The sequence below is a fragment of the Cygnus atratus genome, chromosome 1, assembly GCF_013377495.2.
Source record: "Cygnus atratus isolate AKBS03 ecotype Queensland, Australia chromosome 1, CAtr_DNAZoo_HiC_assembly, whole genome shotgun sequence".
Classification (NCBI taxonomy): Eukaryota; Metazoa; Chordata; class Aves; order Anseriformes; family Anatidae; genus Cygnus; species Cygnus atratus.
In genome coordinates, this window is record NC_066362.1 from 147,736,182 (window position 1) to 147,757,146 (window position 20,965).

General features: G+C 36.9%; 1 protein-coding gene across 1 annotated transcript; it reads right to left on the bottom strand.

Annotated features, from left to right (window-relative positions):
- Positions 1-1,379: 1,379 nt before the first annotated feature.
- Positions 1,380-14,005, bottom strand: TNFSF13B (TNF superfamily member 13b). Its single transcript, XM_035557108.1, has 6 exons — positions 13,371-14,005; positions 13,178-13,283; positions 4,938-4,994; positions 4,477-4,589; positions 4,231-4,381; positions 1,380-2,549 (listed from the first exon to the last, which is right to left on the bottom strand). The coding sequence occupies exons 1-6, from the start codon at positions 13,695-13,697 to the stop codon at positions 2,437-2,439; spliced, it is 867 nt and encodes a 288-aa protein (XP_035413001.1). The 5' UTR covers positions 13,698-14,005; the 3' UTR covers positions 1,380-2,436.
- Between the last annotated feature and the right edge of the window lie 6,960 nt (positions 14,006-20,965).

Below are 20,965 nucleotides of genomic sequence, written 5' to 3' on the forward strand. Positions count from 1 at the left end.
TTATAAGGTGCCAAGCACTTTGGTTCAGAATTGGCTTAAGCCAAGCGAGCCTACTGAAACCACTGGGAAAACTTACATACCAAAAATTAAATTTGCAAGTTTAGCCACTATGTCTAAGGAAAAGCAGCTTCCCTTCCCTTCCCTTCCCTTCCCTTCCCTTCCCTTCCCTTCCCTTCCCTTCCCTTCCCTTCCCTTCCCTTCCCTTCCCTTCCCTTCCCTTCCCTTCCCTTCCCTTCCCTTCCCTTCCCTTCCCTTCCCTTCCCTTCCCTTCCCTTCCCTTCCCTTCCCTTCCCTTCCCTTCCCTTCCCTTCCCTTCCCTTCCCTTCCCTTCCCTTCCCTTCCCTTCCCTTCCCTTCCCTTCCCTTCCCTACTGCACTGAAAACAACAAGAATCTGATCAGAGATTCTGGTCACCTCTTTAATGTACTTCAGTAATAGGAGTCAACTCACTGCATGCTAATAATTCTTTTATCTACAGGGCCTCACACAAACTTTGGCTAAACTGAGGTCTCCAGTAGAGGATTTAAGATATCTTTGTGGCAAACTTAGCACATCAAAGTTACAAAATACCACTACTACTAACAGTAATAACAAATTTCAGTTTTGCCTCCAGGTCACATAAATAAAGAACAAATATTTTAAAGTATTTGTAGAAGGAGGACTTCCAGACATTCTGAAACCTTAGTTAAGCCTCACAAAAATCCCAGTGTGGTAATCCAGTGCACATATCCTCATTGCTGAAATGTCTTTCTGAAGCATGGAGAAGTTGAATTGTTTCATCAGTTTACCATAGTCAATAATTCCTAGCCCTATATCACTTTTATTTATTGTCTATTACCATAAGAACTCAATCAAACCAAACAGCACTATTTCTAAAAAGATACGAGGAGACTGCAACATACAAAGTGCCTTTTCTTTACTGAATGAGCGTATATGACACAATTCTCAGACTCATTTTTTTTCAAATTAAGCACAGTTCATTCCTGTGGTTTTACATATTTTATCTACCTCAGTAGCATTTCCATACTTCTTTGTTGCTCAGTGGAATAAGTATTTATTTTTTTCATTACAGTATCTTCTAAAAGCTTTGACCACCCTATTAGAAGCAGTACACTTGGATTCTTGGGTGAGGAAAGAAATAAATCTGAGTGAAAAAAGCAAAGAGACAGAAGAAAAGAAAATCTACGTAGTCCTTTTACAGGTCTATTTTGTTTGCTTGTTTGTTTAAAACAGATTTGAACAACATATTTAAAATTGCACAAAACAAACAAACAAAAAAACCCTATAGTTATCCTAGGAATTGAGTCCAGATTTCTGGGATACAAAAGTATATTTTTAATTACTTTATGGTTGGTTCAGGGTTGTTGGATTTTTCTTTTTACTGTATTTTGTAGAATGGATCATAGCAAAAGCAAGAGAAATACGACAAATATGTATGCGACAATGTTTCCATAGATTAATCTGTTCAAAAGAAGACAAAATCCTATAAAAAAGTGTCAAAGACTCAAATGTGTGTGCATATACTTTCACATATATATATTTATTGTATATACACAACATATATATATATGACTGCAGAAATTATGAAGTCAGAAATCCAATTATACCTACTATATTGTGTCTAATTTCATTACATTTCTTTCTATGCCTGCCTTGTTTACATGCACGTATTCCTTGATGGGTAGCAATACTTTGAAGATTGAGCTATCAAAACATCTTATGTGTCCATTTTCCAGTAAAACTAATTGTAATCAGTAAATAGTAATAGACTTTAGTAATGTATATAACTTTTGTCCACAGAGGATAAGCAAGCCAGTGGCTACTATTCTATATACTTCTGAGGAGTTCACTTAATTATCCTGTACATTTAGACTTTCCTTCCCAAATAAATCTCAATGTCAAAGAAAAACAAACAAAAATAAATAAACAGAAACCAGCTGACACCACCATATCATGATAGGCAATCTAGTGCTTGATGATTCTTCCTCATCCTTTATGCTTCAAATTTTTTACTTTATTTTTTTTTTTTGATGAAATAAAGAAAATAAAAATGCACTTGTGTTTTAGTTTTCCATTTCTGGATAATAAAATGGTCCTGCTCATGCTATACTTTGTGGTCAACTCTTCTTTGATTTGCTTCACGGACAAGAAATTACTTCAAAGCCAAAAAACATATCTTTACAGCTGTTGTTTAGAGTCTCCCATTGTCTAAAATAAATTGGCTTTCTGGTAATCACATGACATTTTTATCTCACAAGTACGTCTGGTGTGTTTCCTGTTTTGGGTTTGCTTATTAAACTGAAGAAAAGGTTTCAGAAGCTGGTGGTGTGGGAGAGAGACTGAATTGGCAGCTTTATTAAAATTCAATTTTTTTTCCTAACAAATGCATTGGAAAAGAAGAAAACTGCACTAAGCATAATAACAGAAACGAAGAACTTCAGAAGAGTCTGACTGCACCAAAAAAAGTACCATCGCCATCCAAGGATATTTTGGCTCGTCTTCGTGGTATTGTAAGTTGAAGTTCGTCCCCTTCTTCTAATTTTGCAATGCCTGGCAAAAAATTTGGAATATTTTAAAGTTAATATTTCACAGACATTATTTTCATAAATGGTGTTCAAAATGTCATTACACATCATCTTATAAATCTAAGCATGGCTTGTTACTTGTGACAAGTGCTTGTTTTATCTTTAGGTACAATCTTACAGATTTCAGCCTACCCAAATCTGACACTTAGCATCCTCTGTGGAGCTGGATCTACCTTTCTTTCCTTAGCAATTTAATTCTTCACCCATCATGTCACAGTTCACTTAAGCAAACGCTGCAAAAAAATGGCATAACTGCAGTGCAGTCAGATTCCTCATCTTATGGTGATGAGACAGTCAAGGTCAGCACTGGGCATTGCTGGTCCTAGACCACTCAGTTCCCACACTTCTAGAGGAGGTCTCATCAGCTTTATCAACCAAATGAAGTTACCAGACATCAGCTGATCCACTGCAACTGCAGAGCACAAAAGTCTGCTTCCTGCAAGCCACACATCAGCTGATGTGATAACAGAAAGCACCTTGCCTTCCAGTTGCAATCACTGAACTGAGAGCAAAACTAACATCTGCAGCAACACACGCTCAACAACATGAGATACCGCAGTGAAATTCAGTTTTCCAGGTGAAAGCAGAGGATGGGAGTTTGGGAAGCAGGAACGACGATGTGGCAGAATGGAATACATTAAATTAATTTTTACTTGAAAAAAAAAAAAGCTTCCTTCCCAGTCCCATTTGTTTAGTACCACCACTTGCCAACAGTCAGGTCCTATTACTGAATGTAACCCACTTTTTATGTAAGACAGAAAAAAAAAAAGACAGATTTTATTCACAGAGATCTTGCTAGAAAATAACAAAATCAGAAACCCCCAAATCCATGACCAAGGGAGAAAGGCAGACAGGTAAGAGCTACTGAATGAGGTTTGATAGGCCTGGACAATAATTTCTTAAATGCTGCTGCAGGAAAATACACACATATGAGCACTAAGCCTGCTGGACTTGCATTTTTTAATTGGTCTTTTTTGCGGTGTTTCTAATTTGTGCAGTCAAAAAGAGCTCTTTATAGAATTAACTATTTTTCATCTAACCAGATGGTAAAATTGCATTAGCCATTATTAGGAGTAGAGATTTAAGCTGCTTAATGACTTTAGAATGACAACTATTATTTGGATGGTTGGACCAGATGATCTTGGAGGTCTTTTCCAACCTTAACGATTCTAGAATGGATTGAATCTTTGAAAAGCCCACAGTGAAGTACACAAAAATTGGGTGGGTAAAACTCATGCATGATGTATTAAAGCAGAACACAGCTCCTAAATATTTTTTATTGGGACACATAAATGTGGAATCCAACATCTACGTTAAACTCAGTTATTCAGTAGGGACAGTATGTACTCCTTTTGTCTGCCTCAAGCACCTAACGGTGAAAGCACCGAACTATCCAAGCACTTTATACAGTTAATGGAGAGACGGGAATCACTCGGATCATCCAAGTTAGATGCATGTAGTTCAACTGCTGATGCTTTATATAAAGCTATACTTTTTGAAAGTGTTTTGTAGTTTTGCAATTAACCAGATCCATGAATGCAGTCCATTTTCCTTACAACTGCTACAATCCTTAATCACCCGCCATTTGAGATTCCATTTAATACAGTTTATTTGCAAACAATGAGAAGGAAAATATAGATGTTTACCAGCAGTATAGCAAGAATTATTCGGATAAGACTGTGGCATATTTTGTATGCAGCGAAATAATGTCACCAAGCTCAGATCATCACCAAACACATGGGCCTTCTTCCTCTGTATTAGATGTCCCATAGCAAATGTTGTATCTGTATATAAAACCTACAGAATGAAGAGGTACAGACTTCAAATATATTGTATGCAGACATTAAAAATCCTTTAAAAGTCAGATGCTGAAGTAAATTGAGCATTCTTACCTGGCCATATATGAAAAAATATCCTGTTTCTTTGATCACTATTTTATTTCCATGTTCTTCCAGAGCTGTTCCACGTTTAAAGCTCAGAAGCCAAGGGACAATGCTTGAATCATCTAAAAGAAACAAGAATTTTGGGGTAATCAGAAAAAACAAAACCACCACCACCAACAACAAAAAAACAACACCACAAACAAACACAGATGTACTTCCCTAGTTATCATCTGCCAAAATTGAATATAGCTGACTACTAGTTAAGACTTCCAGCCTCTCTAGCTGGATTTCCCCCCCCAAAAGAGGATATTGGCAAGAGCTGTCCAGATGCAACGACCACGTTATTTTATTTATTTATTTATTTTAAATTCAGGCCATATAACTCAGTTACTGCTTTGAAGTTAATTAAAATAGGACAAAAGATATAAAACATGGAACAGTAAGCAATAAAACATGGAATATATTCCTACCTTTCTGTTGGATATCACTTTTGCTGTCAGCGATCAGTTGCAAGCAGGCCTGCAGCACTGCAAAGTGAAAGCATACATGTCATTTGTAGAACAGAGTAAGCTCTTTGAAGCTACTTCAAAAAAAAATGGAAGAACACAAAACAAAACTATATTCTTGGTCTCACGACCTATCTGAAAACAGAATCTATCTACTGATTTCAAGGCAGGTCTTACTCAAACATGCCAAAACAAAATTCATACGGCAACATGCACTAGATAGCTCTCAGAGAGCTACAGCTAAGCAGCATATAAATTATACTTGCTTGTTTTAATCTTTGGTCCTAATTGAGTTTAAAAAGTGCAGCAGTAAGTTAAACAAGCTATGAATCAGATCAATTAGCTTTGTTAATTTTTTAACTAAAAGCTCAAAACAAACAAACAAACAACGAAAAAGCCAACAACCCCGCCAGCTATGACAGATACCAGTTTTTCTAACAGTATTTATTATATTGCTAAAAATAGTTTCCAGTCACGGTTTGTGTAAAATGTTAATCATATATACTGGTTATGTGGTACTTTCAAGAACAGTAAACTCAAATTCTCAAAATCTATATATATGTACCCTCCATGTATTTTCAGATGCACACAGTCAATCACCCTGTACTAAGAGAGAAAGTACGGAGATGACTGGTAGCAAATAAATGCACACATAACAAATACCTTAGTATCTGACAAAAAAAAAAAAAAAGCATTACTCAAAACTGTAAAGGTTGGAGACACAAGAAAATAGGACGTTGATCAGAGAAAAATACTGTGATATGGTATGATGTGATATATATACTGAGATATGATAAAATAAAGGCTCCCAAGATAAACAGAGATTAAAAAAAAAACAAACACAAAACTGCTAACCACATATGTCAGTGAACAGGATAAAAGACAAGAGGATGGTTGCATTTGCTAAGAGCAGGTTTTCATGAAAACATCAGGTGGTAGTGGTACTTTGGAGGCTGGAAAACACAGTTGTAACATTTATTGAACTTTATTTACTTCACTTAGAAACTGATATTAAGTCAAGAGAAGAAAATTCTGCTTTGTACTGCTGAATCTCTATTTTTGTTTGCCTTTTTTTGTTTTGTTTTGTTTTTGTTTTTCAGATAAAAATGCCATGGCCCAGATTCAGTCCCTCTTGCTACAAAGGGCAGTGACCTACTCTATGAGATATTATTTCTGTCCCATCAGTGGTACCCCTGTGCACAGTCCTGTGCTCATCAGCATCTACTTCTCTCTGCAGTGTACAGAGTGACAGGGTTGGAGAAGAAAGTCTGTACCTTTCTCCTTTCAAGGGGGCTGCCAGGGGAGGGCTAGATGCTGGGTAGCACATCAGAGGTGCTCACAGACAGTGGACAAAATTCACATGCAAGTCAGGGAATGCTTCAATGTCACAAGAATTGAAGAACCTACGAGCTCTACTGACATTAACAGGAACACTATCCTGCAGTTAACACTTCCTTTAACATGCCAAAATCTATGGATTTTCAAACCAAGAATTTAAAGGCTTCTACATTCCCTGCCATTTGATAAGTAATAGAAAACCAAGCCAACATAAAATCAAAAAAAAGGTGTTTTACTTCAGTGATTTTTTATTAAAAAAAAATAAATCACATTTGTAAGTGACAAAATTTTCTGAAAAAGAAGCTTCCAGATAAAATCAAAATGTGATTTTCTGGAGTTGCACAACAACAACAAAAAGCATGTCAGGCAGTTTATTTCACAAGGTATTCATTTACTTTCGTTTGGAACAAAATGCCTTCCTGGTGAATGGAATTGGCAGTAATCTAAATACATATATTTTTTCCTGCTTTTAAAGGAACTCACCAGTGTGCCCATTGGAATTTCCACTATCCAAACAAGAGAGGAAACTGCCCTCGTTCACAGTTTGAGGTTCTGGATTTGTGATTTGATTCTTAGCAGCAATGAAAAGCTATTCATCATTCCTCAGAGCTGCTACACATTAATTAAAATCAGCAAGCTAGGTACAATCTGAGAACTTTTTCATATTTTTAAAACACTGAACAGTTCTGCTGCAGTTTACAAATATCCGCTCTCTTCTCTCTGGGGACAGCAACAGGACCCAAGGGAACGGCATGGACCTGGGACAGGGGAGGGTCAGGCTGGGTGTTAGGGAAAGGTTCTGCACCCAGAGGGTGGTCGGGCACTGGGACAGGCTCCCCAGGGCAGTGGTCACGGCACCGAGCCTGCCAGAGTTCAAGGAGTGTTTGGACAGTGTTCTCAGACATTGGGTCTGATTTTTGGTTGGTCCTGTGTGGAGCCAGGAGTTGGACTCAGTGATCCCTGTAGGTCCCTTCCAACTCTGGGTATTCTGTGATTCTATGGTATCAAATCTACACACACTCTCTAAAAAAATCTTTTTCCTTTCATGTATGCAGACTCTGAAGTCTTTAAGGCTGCGCAGAATATAGTGAGTTTGCCTTTCAGGGAGAAACATGGATACAGAAGTGTCATTTATGACAATACAGAGAACAGAAACCAGCACAGTGGCCATTTTACCTAAAGCCACAAAAAGGAAAAATAATTTCCTAAAAACTATTTGGGGAATTTAACCACAAGATACTTAAAAAAAAAAAATTTCAGAAGCCAATACCAACACATAACTATTTCCAGTATATACAAATATTCACTTTGACCTATGAACAACACATATGCTTAAAATCAACTAATTCACCGAAACAAATTCAAAACAAACAACATAATTCGTTATTAGAGAGAAAGAAAGGATATAGAGTATATTTTTTAGGGAAAGTAATAGAGATTTTAAGTAAAATGCTAACATTGTTAAGAAATGTTAGCAATTCTATTCCAAGAAGAACCCAAATCTGAATTACAATATGAAGAATATATACATTACCAAATATAGCTTGAATATTTACTACCAGTACAGAGCAGAAAAAGTCAAAAGCTCTACCTGAGTATGCTTCAGTTCACTGTAAATCAAACCTGAGCATCAGCTTTGTAGTATAAAGGATTTTTGAATATTTGATAATGTAAGCAGAACACAGGATTGGTAAAATACTTCTTTAAAACATGTAAAAATATCTAAAGTGTGCACCACCATGAGGACTTGCTGTACAAAACAACAAATACCTAGAACAATAATGTGTGCCCCGACCTCTTGTGACTTCAGACGATAGCTTTGCTTTGATGAGAATTTTTTTTTTTTAACTCTTCTGATATAAACCACGTTGTGGGGTGTGAGTGAGGAGAAGAACATTTCAGACTCTTCTTCCATGAAGAGAACAGACAATTCTGAAGAAGTTAATGACTCCAGATGTCTTTACAGACCACAGCCAGCACTTGAAAGAATGTGATCTTCACCAGTTGAGAAATGTAACCACAATTTCAAAAAAAACAAAAACCACCCAAAACAACAACAAAACAACAAAAAGCACCACCCAAAACAAACACATCTAGCTTTTGCAGAAGGATAAGAACTTAGTCTTCTGCATATCTATGTAGTTCTCTTCTGCATATCAGTAAGATCAAATTCCCCCTCCTTCTCCTTGTTTTAACTTGCATAATCACTTGTAAAAACTTGTAATCTAACTTCGTAATCCATCCAAATAAAACTGCAAGTTTGTTATCTATGAACTTGTGCATAAATTGCTAAGTTTTGGTATCTGAGTATCTGTGGCCTGAGACATCTCTCTCAACTTTTGCTGAAACAAACAAAAAAGATGAAAAACCCTGAGCTTAAAAAAGAGACCTGCTTGCTTGGGTTCCTTCTTTGGTCTCGATCTGTACTCTGTAGACTTCCTGAAACACACTTAAACACTAGGTAATTTAATTTATAAACGATATGTATGTTCTTGAACAATTTGCAGCTTTTTTTTTTCCTTTTAACTTTTTAATTTATTACCACAAGATATCTTCCTTTACTTTTTGCTTGTGCAGGTTTATAGATTGATTAATTTGGCACTTTTTAATTAAGAAGTCTTTATGGTGCATTAATCATGGATTAAATCAGTCACTGCATTAAAATGGCTTAGTCATCGTTACACATATGATTCAGATCTAACAAGTATCTTTGAAGTATTACTAGCATCATTTTAATCTTAATGGAATTACAAGTAATATGTTACAATTAGTATAACCAGGAATAATTTACAAAGAATTAAGAATAGTTTATACAGACTTCTATTATGCAGCATAATGCAAAATATATTTTTTTTAAATTAGAGCCTATTTTGTGTATTTTTTATTGCACAGAGGTCTGTATAATATGCAACACTGATTCGTTCATTCAGTAAGTGGAATTCTTCATGTAAAATTGTAAGCACTGAATGAACTCTTTTTCTACTCTTTCACACAGAAGTGTTCACTTCCTTTAGAGTTAGCCTGTTGTCAGCAGAAACAAAAAAGAATAACATCTCTTTTGAGAACTTTTTTTTTTTTTAGCACTCTTATATTTCTCTTCTTCAAACAATAAAATAAGAAGGATTTGGTGAGGGAATTTTATATGCAGAATTTGCTTAGACCAGTAAGAAAAGGTTAGCTTTCTTGACTTAAAGATCTCTGAAGTCAAGTTCCAGCCATAAAAGTTCATACTGTCTGTCTGTCATGGAGATCTAAAACAATAGCGTACGGAATCAAAACATTTCTAATCAGCAAATGTACCAATTTGCCAAAAAAGCACTTATATCAAGAGTAATGGCAAAGGGGATGCCTTCTCACTACTTAGTGTTTGCATGACACCAGTTGTTTCCTGTGGATAGAAGTGACATGGCAAAAGAACCTGGGAACAGCTAGTGAAAAATTGCCAGCCTAAGTTAGCCGGTTTCACTGCTTTGTGGACTTTGAACTTCTCTTCAGTTCCTTTCATATACACATCTGGTTGAAACGGATAACCTCAATACACTGAAGTAAGTAAAGTCCATGGGTGCCCCAATCTGATCACACCAGAACTTTGCAAATTTGAGCTTACAGACAACCTGATGCTCACCTCGCTAGCCAACCATGGGAATCAGAATCACACAGAGATGATTGGAACAAGGCACCTAGGGAGCGTGCAAATGAAACTTGGCATTTGTACTCTGAACTGTCTCAAGTAATAAAGCTGTATCTTGTTCCTGGACCGAAGGACATATACATCTTACAGAGAGGCATGCTGGCAAGGCAATCAATAATAGTGATCAGGGTAATGTGTGTGTGCGCTCATATGTGTGCGTTTCTGTTGTGTAGCAAGTTTTCCTCTACAGGCAAAATTTATAAAAAGAAAGACAAATTAGAAGAAAAGTATTCCTGCTCTTAAGTGTCCTGATATGACACCTGCTAGAAGCGGTTAGATGATCTATATCTGCCTGCATATTAATAATATGCATCTTTCAAGATCACCCATTAACTCCTACTCATTGTATCAAGAACTCTGTTTCTGACTGTTAACTGTGCCGCTTTCTCTGCAATTGATGCTCAAAACCCATCTCTTCAGCCTACTTGTGCTGGAAATTTTCTCAAGACATGAGATGTACAAATTCTGATGACTAATACTTTTACGTATGAACATAGAAAAATGCCTAGCCTATAATAATATGAAAGAAAGCACTGCATTAGATCTATTTTCATTCAATCATCATTTTAATTAAAATTACAATTCGTGGCCACTTTCATGCACACAGTATCAAGTAAGTGTATATTAAAAATCTATTAAAAAGGAAAATTCCATATATTCAAGAAGAGTTGAGCTAGGTCTGAAAAGAATCAAGGGCATCTATTACCAGAAGTTAATTATCAAAGTTAAAAAAAAAATCACAACTTTATTTATAAACAACAACAAAAGGTTCTCTTTTACTTCTGTTCTTTGAATAGACATAAGAGAAGCAATTCTATACCAGTAACATTCTCATATATTCACTTTCTAAGGAACTGGTATGTGTTGAATTGAAATTATGGGTCAACAATTAATTCTGAGACTAGACTCTGCTTTGAGAGCTTGTTGAAGCAAACAGAAATAGCACAAGAACAAAGCACCTCACTCAATACCCTAATTTATCTGCCATCATACTGGACTGAGCGTAGTGAATCTGTGGGATACTTTAGAGGCTGCAAGGATTCCAATACTCAGCAATGGATGCAGGAAGATAAAAACACAGGGGTAGTAATTTTATGTATATGACCAATGAACTGGCAGAATTCAGGACCAGGCACAAAAACGTTATTTTTTTTCAGTCACTGCACTAAAACAAAATTTAGCATTGACTAGCAGGTTCATGGTCATCAGTGGAGAGAAGTCTGGTCTGAGAAAATTAAGCTCTAAAGAGCTTAATTTGCTGTTATTAGAGCAGGTAGAAAGGTAACTCGGTGTAACAGATGATCTTTTATGTAAGGAAAAGATTTATAATATAATTTATTTTTTAAAAATATATACATACAAAATATGATGGCTGTGTTAGAAAACAATTTTTGTAGTACGTCACCCTATGTAGGTTTTCCCTTTCAAATGAATGTTCATATTCTGTGCTTTCTGTTATCCATCCAAAACAATTTAACAGCCAGTTTTATCTTAAAAAACAATGCTTACAAAAATATGAAGCAGCTTAATTAGAAGTTCAGGTGAAGAAATACATATAGATATAATCAGAGGTGGCTACCTGATGAGAAGAATCTTAAGTCTGCCAGAAGCACAGCTGAGGAGCCCAAAACCCTCCTCTGCCCCATGAACCCTCAATGAGAAATAAGAGTATAGATGAAAACTACAGTGAAGGGTACTGAATAACTTGCAGAATACTGATGCTATAATATCCATTAAAAATAAAATAAAAAGACATGCCTCCTCATTTTGGTGATAGCTGTGGTTTAGGTATAAAAGATCACTAGTTTTTATTTGGGAGACATTAGGGTGGGGAGAGCAGGGAAGTTCTGTGACTCCCATGATAGGAAACAGGCTACAAGAAAAATAATTTAAGTAATTTTGTCTTGCATCCTGGTTGTGAAATCACTCTTAGCCAAGACCCTGAACCAAAAATTATTAATGAAATAGAATAAATCTCATTTAAACCTATGGATTTTGGTTCATGTCCTATATGAATATTCTCTTTTAGAGACTTGGAGGTAAGCACAATGATACTGTAAAACTTAAATTTCATTTAGCTTGCTGAAGATTAACTGAAATACATTTCACATTAATTAAATAATCAAAAGCACATTTTAAGGAATCTCTGATTTAGGCTTTATCTACTCATTATTGTTAACTTAACATATTTTAACTTAATCAGTAATTCAAAATATCAGCTCCCATCAGTCAAAAAAATCTAAAACTATTTATAATGGAATTTAACAGATTTAGCAATTTAGGAATATTTCTAGTTACTCAGTGTAATTATAGTATGCACATTGTTAGGTTTAAATTCTGTGTTTCGTCCTATCAAACATCAACGTATTTGGAAAGACAACAACTAAAAGAAATTGAGCATTTTATCCCTGAAGGAAACAAGTGTATCCCATTAATATATTGACATTATAATACACATCAGAGGCGTTTTACAGAGCAGTCTATAGTGTTTTCTGCAGCATCTTTTAAAAAGGCTACAGTAAAAAAAATAATTTTTTAATTTATTAATTTTGCTAATTATATTAATAGATGGTTTTATGCAGAAGTAATGCTAATCTTTTGAATTCCTTGTAGTCTGCCTCTTCAGACAGGTACAAGCTAGCTTTTCTCTTTGAAAGCTCCTACTTCCTTAAAGCAAAGGAGCTTTCTTGCTACTTCTCTCTTTTAGGATGACTATGTTTTCCCAGAAAAATGACTTGACTTTTTTTTTTTTTTTTAATAATAGCTTTCCCTCGTTAATATTTATCAGAGAGAAACAAATTAGACGTTACCCTGAATTGAAAATGATGGATTTAGAATTGATCAGTTTCCAATCTGAACAATTTCAAGTTGCCTTACTCAGCTCTACAGCTAATCGAGAAATACCATAGTTACAAGAAGAAGAATTGGGAACTAATATTCAAAATTCAACCTGCAGACAGCAGAAATATCTGGTACCTTAAAGAGTATGGTAATCATCAAGCAAATGCAGTTCACAACATTCATTCAATAATAATTGTATTCAGTTGCAAAAATCGTAATAGGCTCTGGGAGCATCCATCAGCCTACAGGAGGAGATATGAGCCAAGAACTGCTGCTAGTCTCCAAAAAGCATTCAGCTGCAACATCCCAACCCACTTCGCGAGGTGCTATTTACCTGTTTCTTCCGTGTGGACGACAGACCTTCTCCCCCTGTTTCTGCTCCCATTCGAGATTTCCTTTCGGAAACTTTCAGCTGGGCTAGGGCCAGGAAGCTTGTTCTCCTAACGGGGACAGGCAGCAGTTGGTGAGAGCAGCCTCATTCCCTGCAAGCTCATGCCCTGCGAGCCACAGCCACCACTCCAGCTTACCTGCCTGGCACCAGCTGCAGAGGCTTGCAGGAAGGAAGAAACAGGGGCACCCGCTTTCTCATCATCAGGGGAGACGGCTGGCCGCTCTAGCGGAGACCTTGCCTGGACCCTGTAGATCAGCTCATGGCGCAGAGCTTCTAGCTCTGTTTTCAGGGTGAGAACATGGTAAAGAGACACTGCTGCAAGACAAGAGGACAGGAGCATTGCAAGCCACAGGAATGTGACAGAAAAAAGTCCCGTGGTGCCTGAAGCAGCACCAGGGGGGGCAGAGGGAGAGGAGGCGGTATCCTTCTGTTGGATGACGTGCACACAGTCCACGGATTTCATCGCTGCTCTTTCCTCACTAAAGCCGGAGGGAGAGTTCAGCTGTCCCCTTCCGAGGTGCAATCCATGTTACCAGTTGCTCTGTGAAACTAAGGGCATCCAGAATAAGTGAACAAAACGCCCAGATCATTTCCTGTCATATGAAGCCGTTGATACAACCATTAAACTTAATGTACAGAGTGAAAGTTTAACATTCAGTCTCCGTTTAGCTTTCTTCTTTCTGTGCTGCATTTTGGCAATGAATACTTTCTCATGAACTGCTTGCTCAACCTGCCTTCCTCCTTTCGCTTTCAGCTATTTATTTTTGTGGCAACTTGCTTTTACCATTTCCCATTATCTTTAAATTTAGGCACAACTGGTACCACTGGTATTTAGAGCCTTATCTAGAAGTGCAGAAACAATGTAAGGTTTCCTGGCAGTGTATCATCCAGTGCCATTTAAAAGAGATAAACATATAGCAAAGTGTGTGCCCGTAGGTATATGCATATATAATATATGTATACAATGTATATATATTTTATATATACATATGCATATATATCCAAAGTGACTATATGCCTGCAGAGTGGGTAACCTATTTAAATATCAAACGTTGTTGTTTCCTAAACACAAGAGTGTAGAGTATTCTCAGGTATGAGTAAAAAATTATTGGTCTCTCAAGTGTATGAAGTGGCAGAGTCTGCAGTTCAATTCGTCATATGAACTTGGCAAGGGATGACTTTTTATCAAACCCATTTGATAAATACGACTTCTCCGTAGAATTCAAGGACCTGGGTTGCTGCAGAAGAGGACCCACAGAGGAGGGGGGAGCAAACCCAGAAGGGAGGGGAAAACTAGAGGATGGGAAAGGAGAAGAGAGGGAAAAGAAAAACAGGGGGAAAGAAGAACAGAGGGGTAGAGAAAGAAAATAACATTTAGAGAATTTCAAAAAGGAAACTTTAAACATACATGCTTAAGTTTTTCAGGTGAATCCTTTGTATCTGTCCTAAGCTCATCTCTCTTTAAGTTGTTACTAATCCTTTAATCTTAAAAGCCACATTAGAAACTCCTTTCTTCTAACCAAATATACAAAACAACAGCTTTTTTTTTATCCAAAACAAAAGCTTTTTGTATTGTCTTCCCACACGAAAATAACATTTTACTCCTTTTGTTAAGAGTTTCAGTGATCTGGACCAGATGAAAAAAAAAAAGATAAAAAGCATCACAACTAGGACTAAAATCAACAGGTCAAGCCCCCACTGCAAACTAAAAACTTTTACTGCATAAGTAAACTTATCTTTGCATGAGAGAGAGCTTTTAAAGGTCTGTCCAAATTACCATAGCGGCATGTGAGTTGCATGCTCATGGCAACACCTGTCAGAGTAGTTCAGAACAAGCTGATACTATTGGGAAGGAGAAGGAAGGAACAGAGAGAGCAAACAATTCTGTTTCCTCTTCCACATTTATTTCTTAAGACTATGAGAAATTGGGGTCATTAAAAGTTTTATCATCTTTCATTGCAATTCAAGGCACTCTTTTCATTACTTTGCCACCTCTAACAACTATCCAATATCCTGCATGGACAAATCATTCTTTTCCTAAAAGCAGAGAAAAAAAATATAGCATGTATTTTAACACATGCTATTTAATGTGTATTTAACACATGGATCTAGAAGGCACCTACATACTACATGAAAAGTGATACAGAAACCAGTATATGGTGGAATAAGAGCAGAATACCATACTCTTTCTGCATCTATTTTCAAGGTTAAGTTAAGGTGTAAATGGGATTGTGTTTTGAAGGAAATTTAAGATGCATTAAAGTATTTTTTTGGAACACGATAAGCAGTTATTAGTACTAAACAGAGGTGTCTTGAAGTATCACCAGTCATCAGAACATTATCATTCTAGTACTGTGATAAAAAATAAAATAATATGACAGCTGGAAAAGAAGTGCTATATAAGAAAATGAAAGAAAGAATGAAAGTTAGAACTAGCTATCCAGGAATACTGAGAAACAATTGGCCAATGAGGTCTCTGTGGTCATTATCATATAAAAAAAAAGCTGACATATATAATTAGCATCACTCCAGTTACTTCTACAGAAAATAGGTTGTTCCCAGCCCCCACACCTTCTTTAAATGGGGTCTGTATATGACCTGACAAAATAATTGTGGTGACACAGAGGACTTCTGTAAGACATCTGGCTTTGACTTGTTTATCATTCTGACAAATGAGAACTTCAAAGGAGAGAGGAGGAAAATCAGAACAACCCACACATGGCAAATTGTTAAGTTCAACAGGTGTTTCTATTCAAGTATCAAAGGGATTGGTCTGGTTTCAACCTCATGTTGTTCTAGTTTCATAAGCATTTAAGTGATTCGAAAGAAAATGTAATTTGGACAAATTTTGCAACAACAGAAACACAGTGGGAAAATAAATAATGACAGTGAGAGATCAGTCATGGGAAAACAAAAACAAAAACAAAACAACAACCAACCAAACAAAAAAAAAACATTAAGTGCCTAGAAATATATTTGTACAAATTACATTTTATCACAATCAAGTGAAGTTTCCATAAATTAGACTACTAATCAGATTAAAGTAACATGTAAGAGAGCTGACAATTAAAAACAAAAACAAACAAACAAACATGCTAGTTTCAAAGCCTAGTACGTGGATTTGGTGTGAAGGTGGTGCCTAGATGCTTGACGCTGTGCCTTGTCAGAATATAAATTCCCTGTTATTCCTCTTGCTAGCAGAGTGACTAAACAGCCCTTAGCCTGCTTAAAGCAATGTCAGTAAGGTTAATACAGGCGCGGTTTCTTCTGCACTTTAAACTAAGGTATGACTACAGAGGACTAAGGAGTGCTCAGGTTAGGCCTTCCATTACGAGACGCAAGAGGGTGTTGACTCCCACTGAACAAGAGCTCTTGGTTGAAACAGAAGCATAGCATTTGCAGATAATATACTGGGGCAAAATACTGTGCTAAAGTAAAAGGCATTGGTAATCATGCTTTAACTTTGAGAGGGCTGGTGAAGATGGTTCTGAACAAAAACCCAGAATGACTATACGGGGTATAAAGAACTCATAATGAATAATGTATTCGGTTTGTGGTTAGCACCCTGTTTCTAGTGCCTGTCTTTCCTGAAAACTCTTCTGCAAAAGTTTGTGCCATATTAACTCGTTTGGCTCACGATACACTATGCTACATATGCATGCAGTAAAACCTTAGGGCAACAAGCGACCACCTCAAGCTCAGTTCAAAGCAGCTTTTTCCAAACTATTCCTAGAAAATAAAATGCCGCTACATTAAACTGCAGAAGTGTAGTCTAGGCCATCTAACACTAGAAGCAAGTAGAAGTAAATCTTTATGATAAAGTTATTCTGAAAAATATGGTCTATCCTGCATGGATGGTACAGCTGATCTATGTGCACAGAGTAAATCCAACCATTTAGTGCCACCTTAGTCTGGATAGCGAGCTATGTTAAGTTAAACACTCAGGTTGACTGGATAGGGAACCTTCTTAATTTTACCAAGGAAAATTATTAAGAAATGGGTTGGCTGATCTAAGAATTTTACTTAACTCAGACTTCTACTTTTGGGAAAAAGAGTATGAGCTAGGTAAAAGTCAAACTAAGAAGAATAAGAAAAACAGAAAACAAACAAACAAACAAGCAAGCAAACAAAACCCACCACCACTGGAGACTATTAATGGTGAGAATGGTGCACTAGGGGAAATGGTGGATTCTTGAATAAAATCAAGACTGATTAGTCTTCTAAGATATTACAGCTGAAACAAACTCTGTAATTTCTGCTAGCAGATAAATTCTTTCATTTCCATTACGCAGAATATCTGATTAAATGAAAAGATGGGCCCTGATAACCTGCAAATGTATAAAACTTCATCACTACATCTGTGGGGAACCGAAGCAGAGATAGTAAGCAATCACACAGGAAATTTGTGGTTGAATCAGAAAATGAACCCTTGATTTCCTGAAATCCAGCACAGTGCTTTAACCACAAAAGCATCATCTTTGAGGGGGAGGAAAATCTGATAATGAAGTTTATTGTACAAAAGAGAAGCAGATGATTTGAATAAGAAGACTTGGATAAAAACCCAGCTTACTGAAGAAATGTAAAAGTTTACTTAAAACAAATGTTCTGTTTTTAAAACAGAGGTTGCAGCATCTTGCAGATGCTGCAACACAGAAATTCAGGCAAACGTCAATGGTCATACTAAAAGTACATATCCAGTGGCAAAAGTCCAACTTCACATGCTTCTGAAGTGGCCACAAAATGGAACTGGTCCCTGTGGTTACTGCAAAAAGAAAGAAGCCATCGTAGCTTATCGTACTACGCAACAACGCACAGAGCAGATAGAGGAGTTCAGAGCAAGCAAGGCTTCCATATTGAATACATTTCAAGTCTTTTCCGATGACGGACAAGTTGGACAAACTCTTTTGGAGGAGGTCACAATGAATCCTGTATGACAGCTTTCTGCTATTACAGATAACTGCATTCACAGCATTCATAGCCTTCTGAAGCAGTGCACATTCCCTTCAAGGACACTTAAAAGTTTCCTTCAGCCATTAGCCAGGACTACGTAGCAGCAAAGCCAGGGAAGTTACTGCCTCATATATGCATCCAAAATCACTCAGTCTGTGGATTCTGTGTACTGTGGCTAGGTATTTACATCCTATTATCTTAAAGCTTAGGAAACTAATGAATGCAGTGCAAGCAGCGGATGTGTTATATGAACAGTTTAAATCTTGTTTGATATATTAACTTGTTAAAAGAAAAAGAAGTCACATGAGATTTTTCTGAAACAAGAGTGATCTTCTTTTCTCTTTGCCTTCTAACTCAAAATTGCCTAGGACAATGCAAGTGTCTGTATGCCTTTTAGATACGCCATGCTTGATTTATGTCTCACCTAAGATTTTATTTTTCTACACATCTAGACAATTTAAGTCCAAATCTGGCATGCATACTACACAAAGTAAACGTACAGCTGCCTTGCAGCCATCATTACTATTTACATAGATATTACAGTGCTTTCAAAGAGGTTAGCAAATGGAACAAGAAGGAAAAGCAATTCTTATGTGTGTCTCTCAAAGTATGCAGGAGAACCAACAAGAAATATAATAAAATATATATACCAAAAAAAGATAACACGAGATTTATATATTACAGCACCTTAAAGCCAGCCTCCTCCCTCCACCCCCCTCCCACAATGTTATAGTAGTTCCTTCTTACTGCAGAGTGGAAAAGGAGCTCTCACTTGTCTTACAGCCTCACTGGTTTGGCTATCCAGCAACACGGAGTATTTCTCCACCTCTTCGACACTATGCAACTTGATAGATTTTACACAGATGGGCTTAAAATGCATTTGTATGGCAGCAAAATAAACAAGGAGCCATAGCCTTTCATGTGGGAGTGGCTGCTCTTCTACTGCTGAAGTTTGTGGACCTTTAACAGATGGTACAGGGTGGGGATCCAAATTATTTTCAAATCATAGATGCAGCTATGGAGAAATAATGCTATTTGCTACACTGTTCCTGACTTCTCAAGGGCAGAAAGGGAACGGTACTCTGACCTTTTACTTTGCATTTTTGTAAATAATTACCCCACACCAGACGTAAGCATAATGCAGAACAGCTGTAGAACTTCCTTTCTTTCTATCTTCAAGCAGCAAAATCTGCTCCCTAGCTGCTTGTCAAAACTAGCAGCAACATCTCTCTGGAACTTGGAAAATGAATACAGTTAGGTTTTATGCCAGCAACTATACCCTTGCGCTACAGCATTATTCAGCTCACTGCTTAAGACTAATAAAGATGTATTTGTCAGTAGATGGGTGAAACCAAGCTCTGTAATGCATTAAAAACATGCCTGCCCTTACGCTGCATTATTTTTCAGAGAAAGGAAATTTGCTGTTCAAGACAGAGGAGAGTTATTCTGTACCCACTCAAGCTGAAGCATAACAAATTAATCACATTAATGTTTTCAGCACAATTCCAGAAATATTCAGTTTATCTTCCTTATCTACTTACAGAGAGAGAACTCTGTAAAAAGTCAAAAGTTAAGAACCTGAAAAGGGTCCAAAGGATTTAAAGTTCAGGCATATTTAATATCTTAGGAGCAAATCATTTTTATTTAGCCAATGGTTCAGTATTTTCCCAAGATCTTACCTATGATCTTTTCCAGGGATAGCAGGCCTGCTGCCTTTGGTTTAGGTTTCATTTCTAGCATTTGTTTAGATGCTCATACGCATTTACAGATTTTTACTGTGATTTAGGCAGTCCTCGCAAATTCAAATGCTGTACTTCCGTCAATATGGGCCTACACATAATATACTACGCAAATGAATATAGCATCACATGGAACTTTATGAGGCGTTCAGCCCACAGTGTATGTTGCTTTTCATAGACCAGCTGCTTTACAATTTTCATGTAAGAAAAAGCAAATGCAAGACTTGACTTGTATTCTTCAGAGTAGTACTGCTCAAGTACGGTTTAGTGACATTGTTCACAAGACACCAAACTGCTTTTAATTCAGGAAGGCTATTATTCACATGAAGTAGCCAAATCCACCAGTAGAGTTGCTACTCTAGTTTTGTCTCCTTTTTAAGAATTAGAAATATCTTGATTTCACTCAAAATCAATAGATATTTTGAATGAAGCTTCAAGAGATCATCCCACTCCTCTACCTCCTATGTATTAGTCTGAAATTGAACTAGAAGCCTTTCAGTAAACCAGGGGAGGACACATTTTGCAGCTTCAGAAAAAGCAGCAGTAAGTCCTTATTTTCCAGGTATTTCACATTAACAATGTGGGATAGCAGCAGAGGTGATATAAGACTAATCGCACATTTCTCTTTAAGGAAGCAGAAATTACCTCAGTCTGAGTATTCCACTGCAGCTATGTGCATTAACTGTAAGCCTGCTAGAGGACCAGTAGCACATTTAGAAATATTTCCTAAGCCACTTGTTCCGACCACCTCTCAGTCCCCCAGATAAAAGTTTTAAAATGCAGAAGGTGATAGAAAGTGATGGAGAGCTACTGAGCATCAGTTTTACTTACCAACGCCTGGTGAAATCAAGGATGTATGACAAAGCTTAGAGATGGATAGCTCTAATTCAGCTTTTTCCCCTGTTGTAATAGCTTTCCACAAATGCCACCTCTAACAATGCAGATGTCTATTCCATGTGCTCTGGTTTGTTTTGTAAGTGACTGAAAATGATATCCTGAGGCTGACAAGATACCACGCATACAAAAATACCCCTGTACTCAT

Coding starts and splice junctions, on each gene's coding strand:
- TNFSF13B (XM_035557108.1), bottom strand. CDS start 13,697: ATGAAATCCGTGGACTGTGTGCACGTCATCCAACAGAAGGATACCGCC. Junction 4,995..13,177: donor CGTCCACACGGAAGAAACAG/GTAAATAGCACC, acceptor TTCACTTTGCAG/TGCTGCAGGCCTGCTTGCAA. Junction 4,590..4,937: donor AAGTGATATCCAACAGAAAG/GTAGGAATATAT, acceptor TGTTTCTTTTAG/ATGATTCAAGCATTGTCCCT.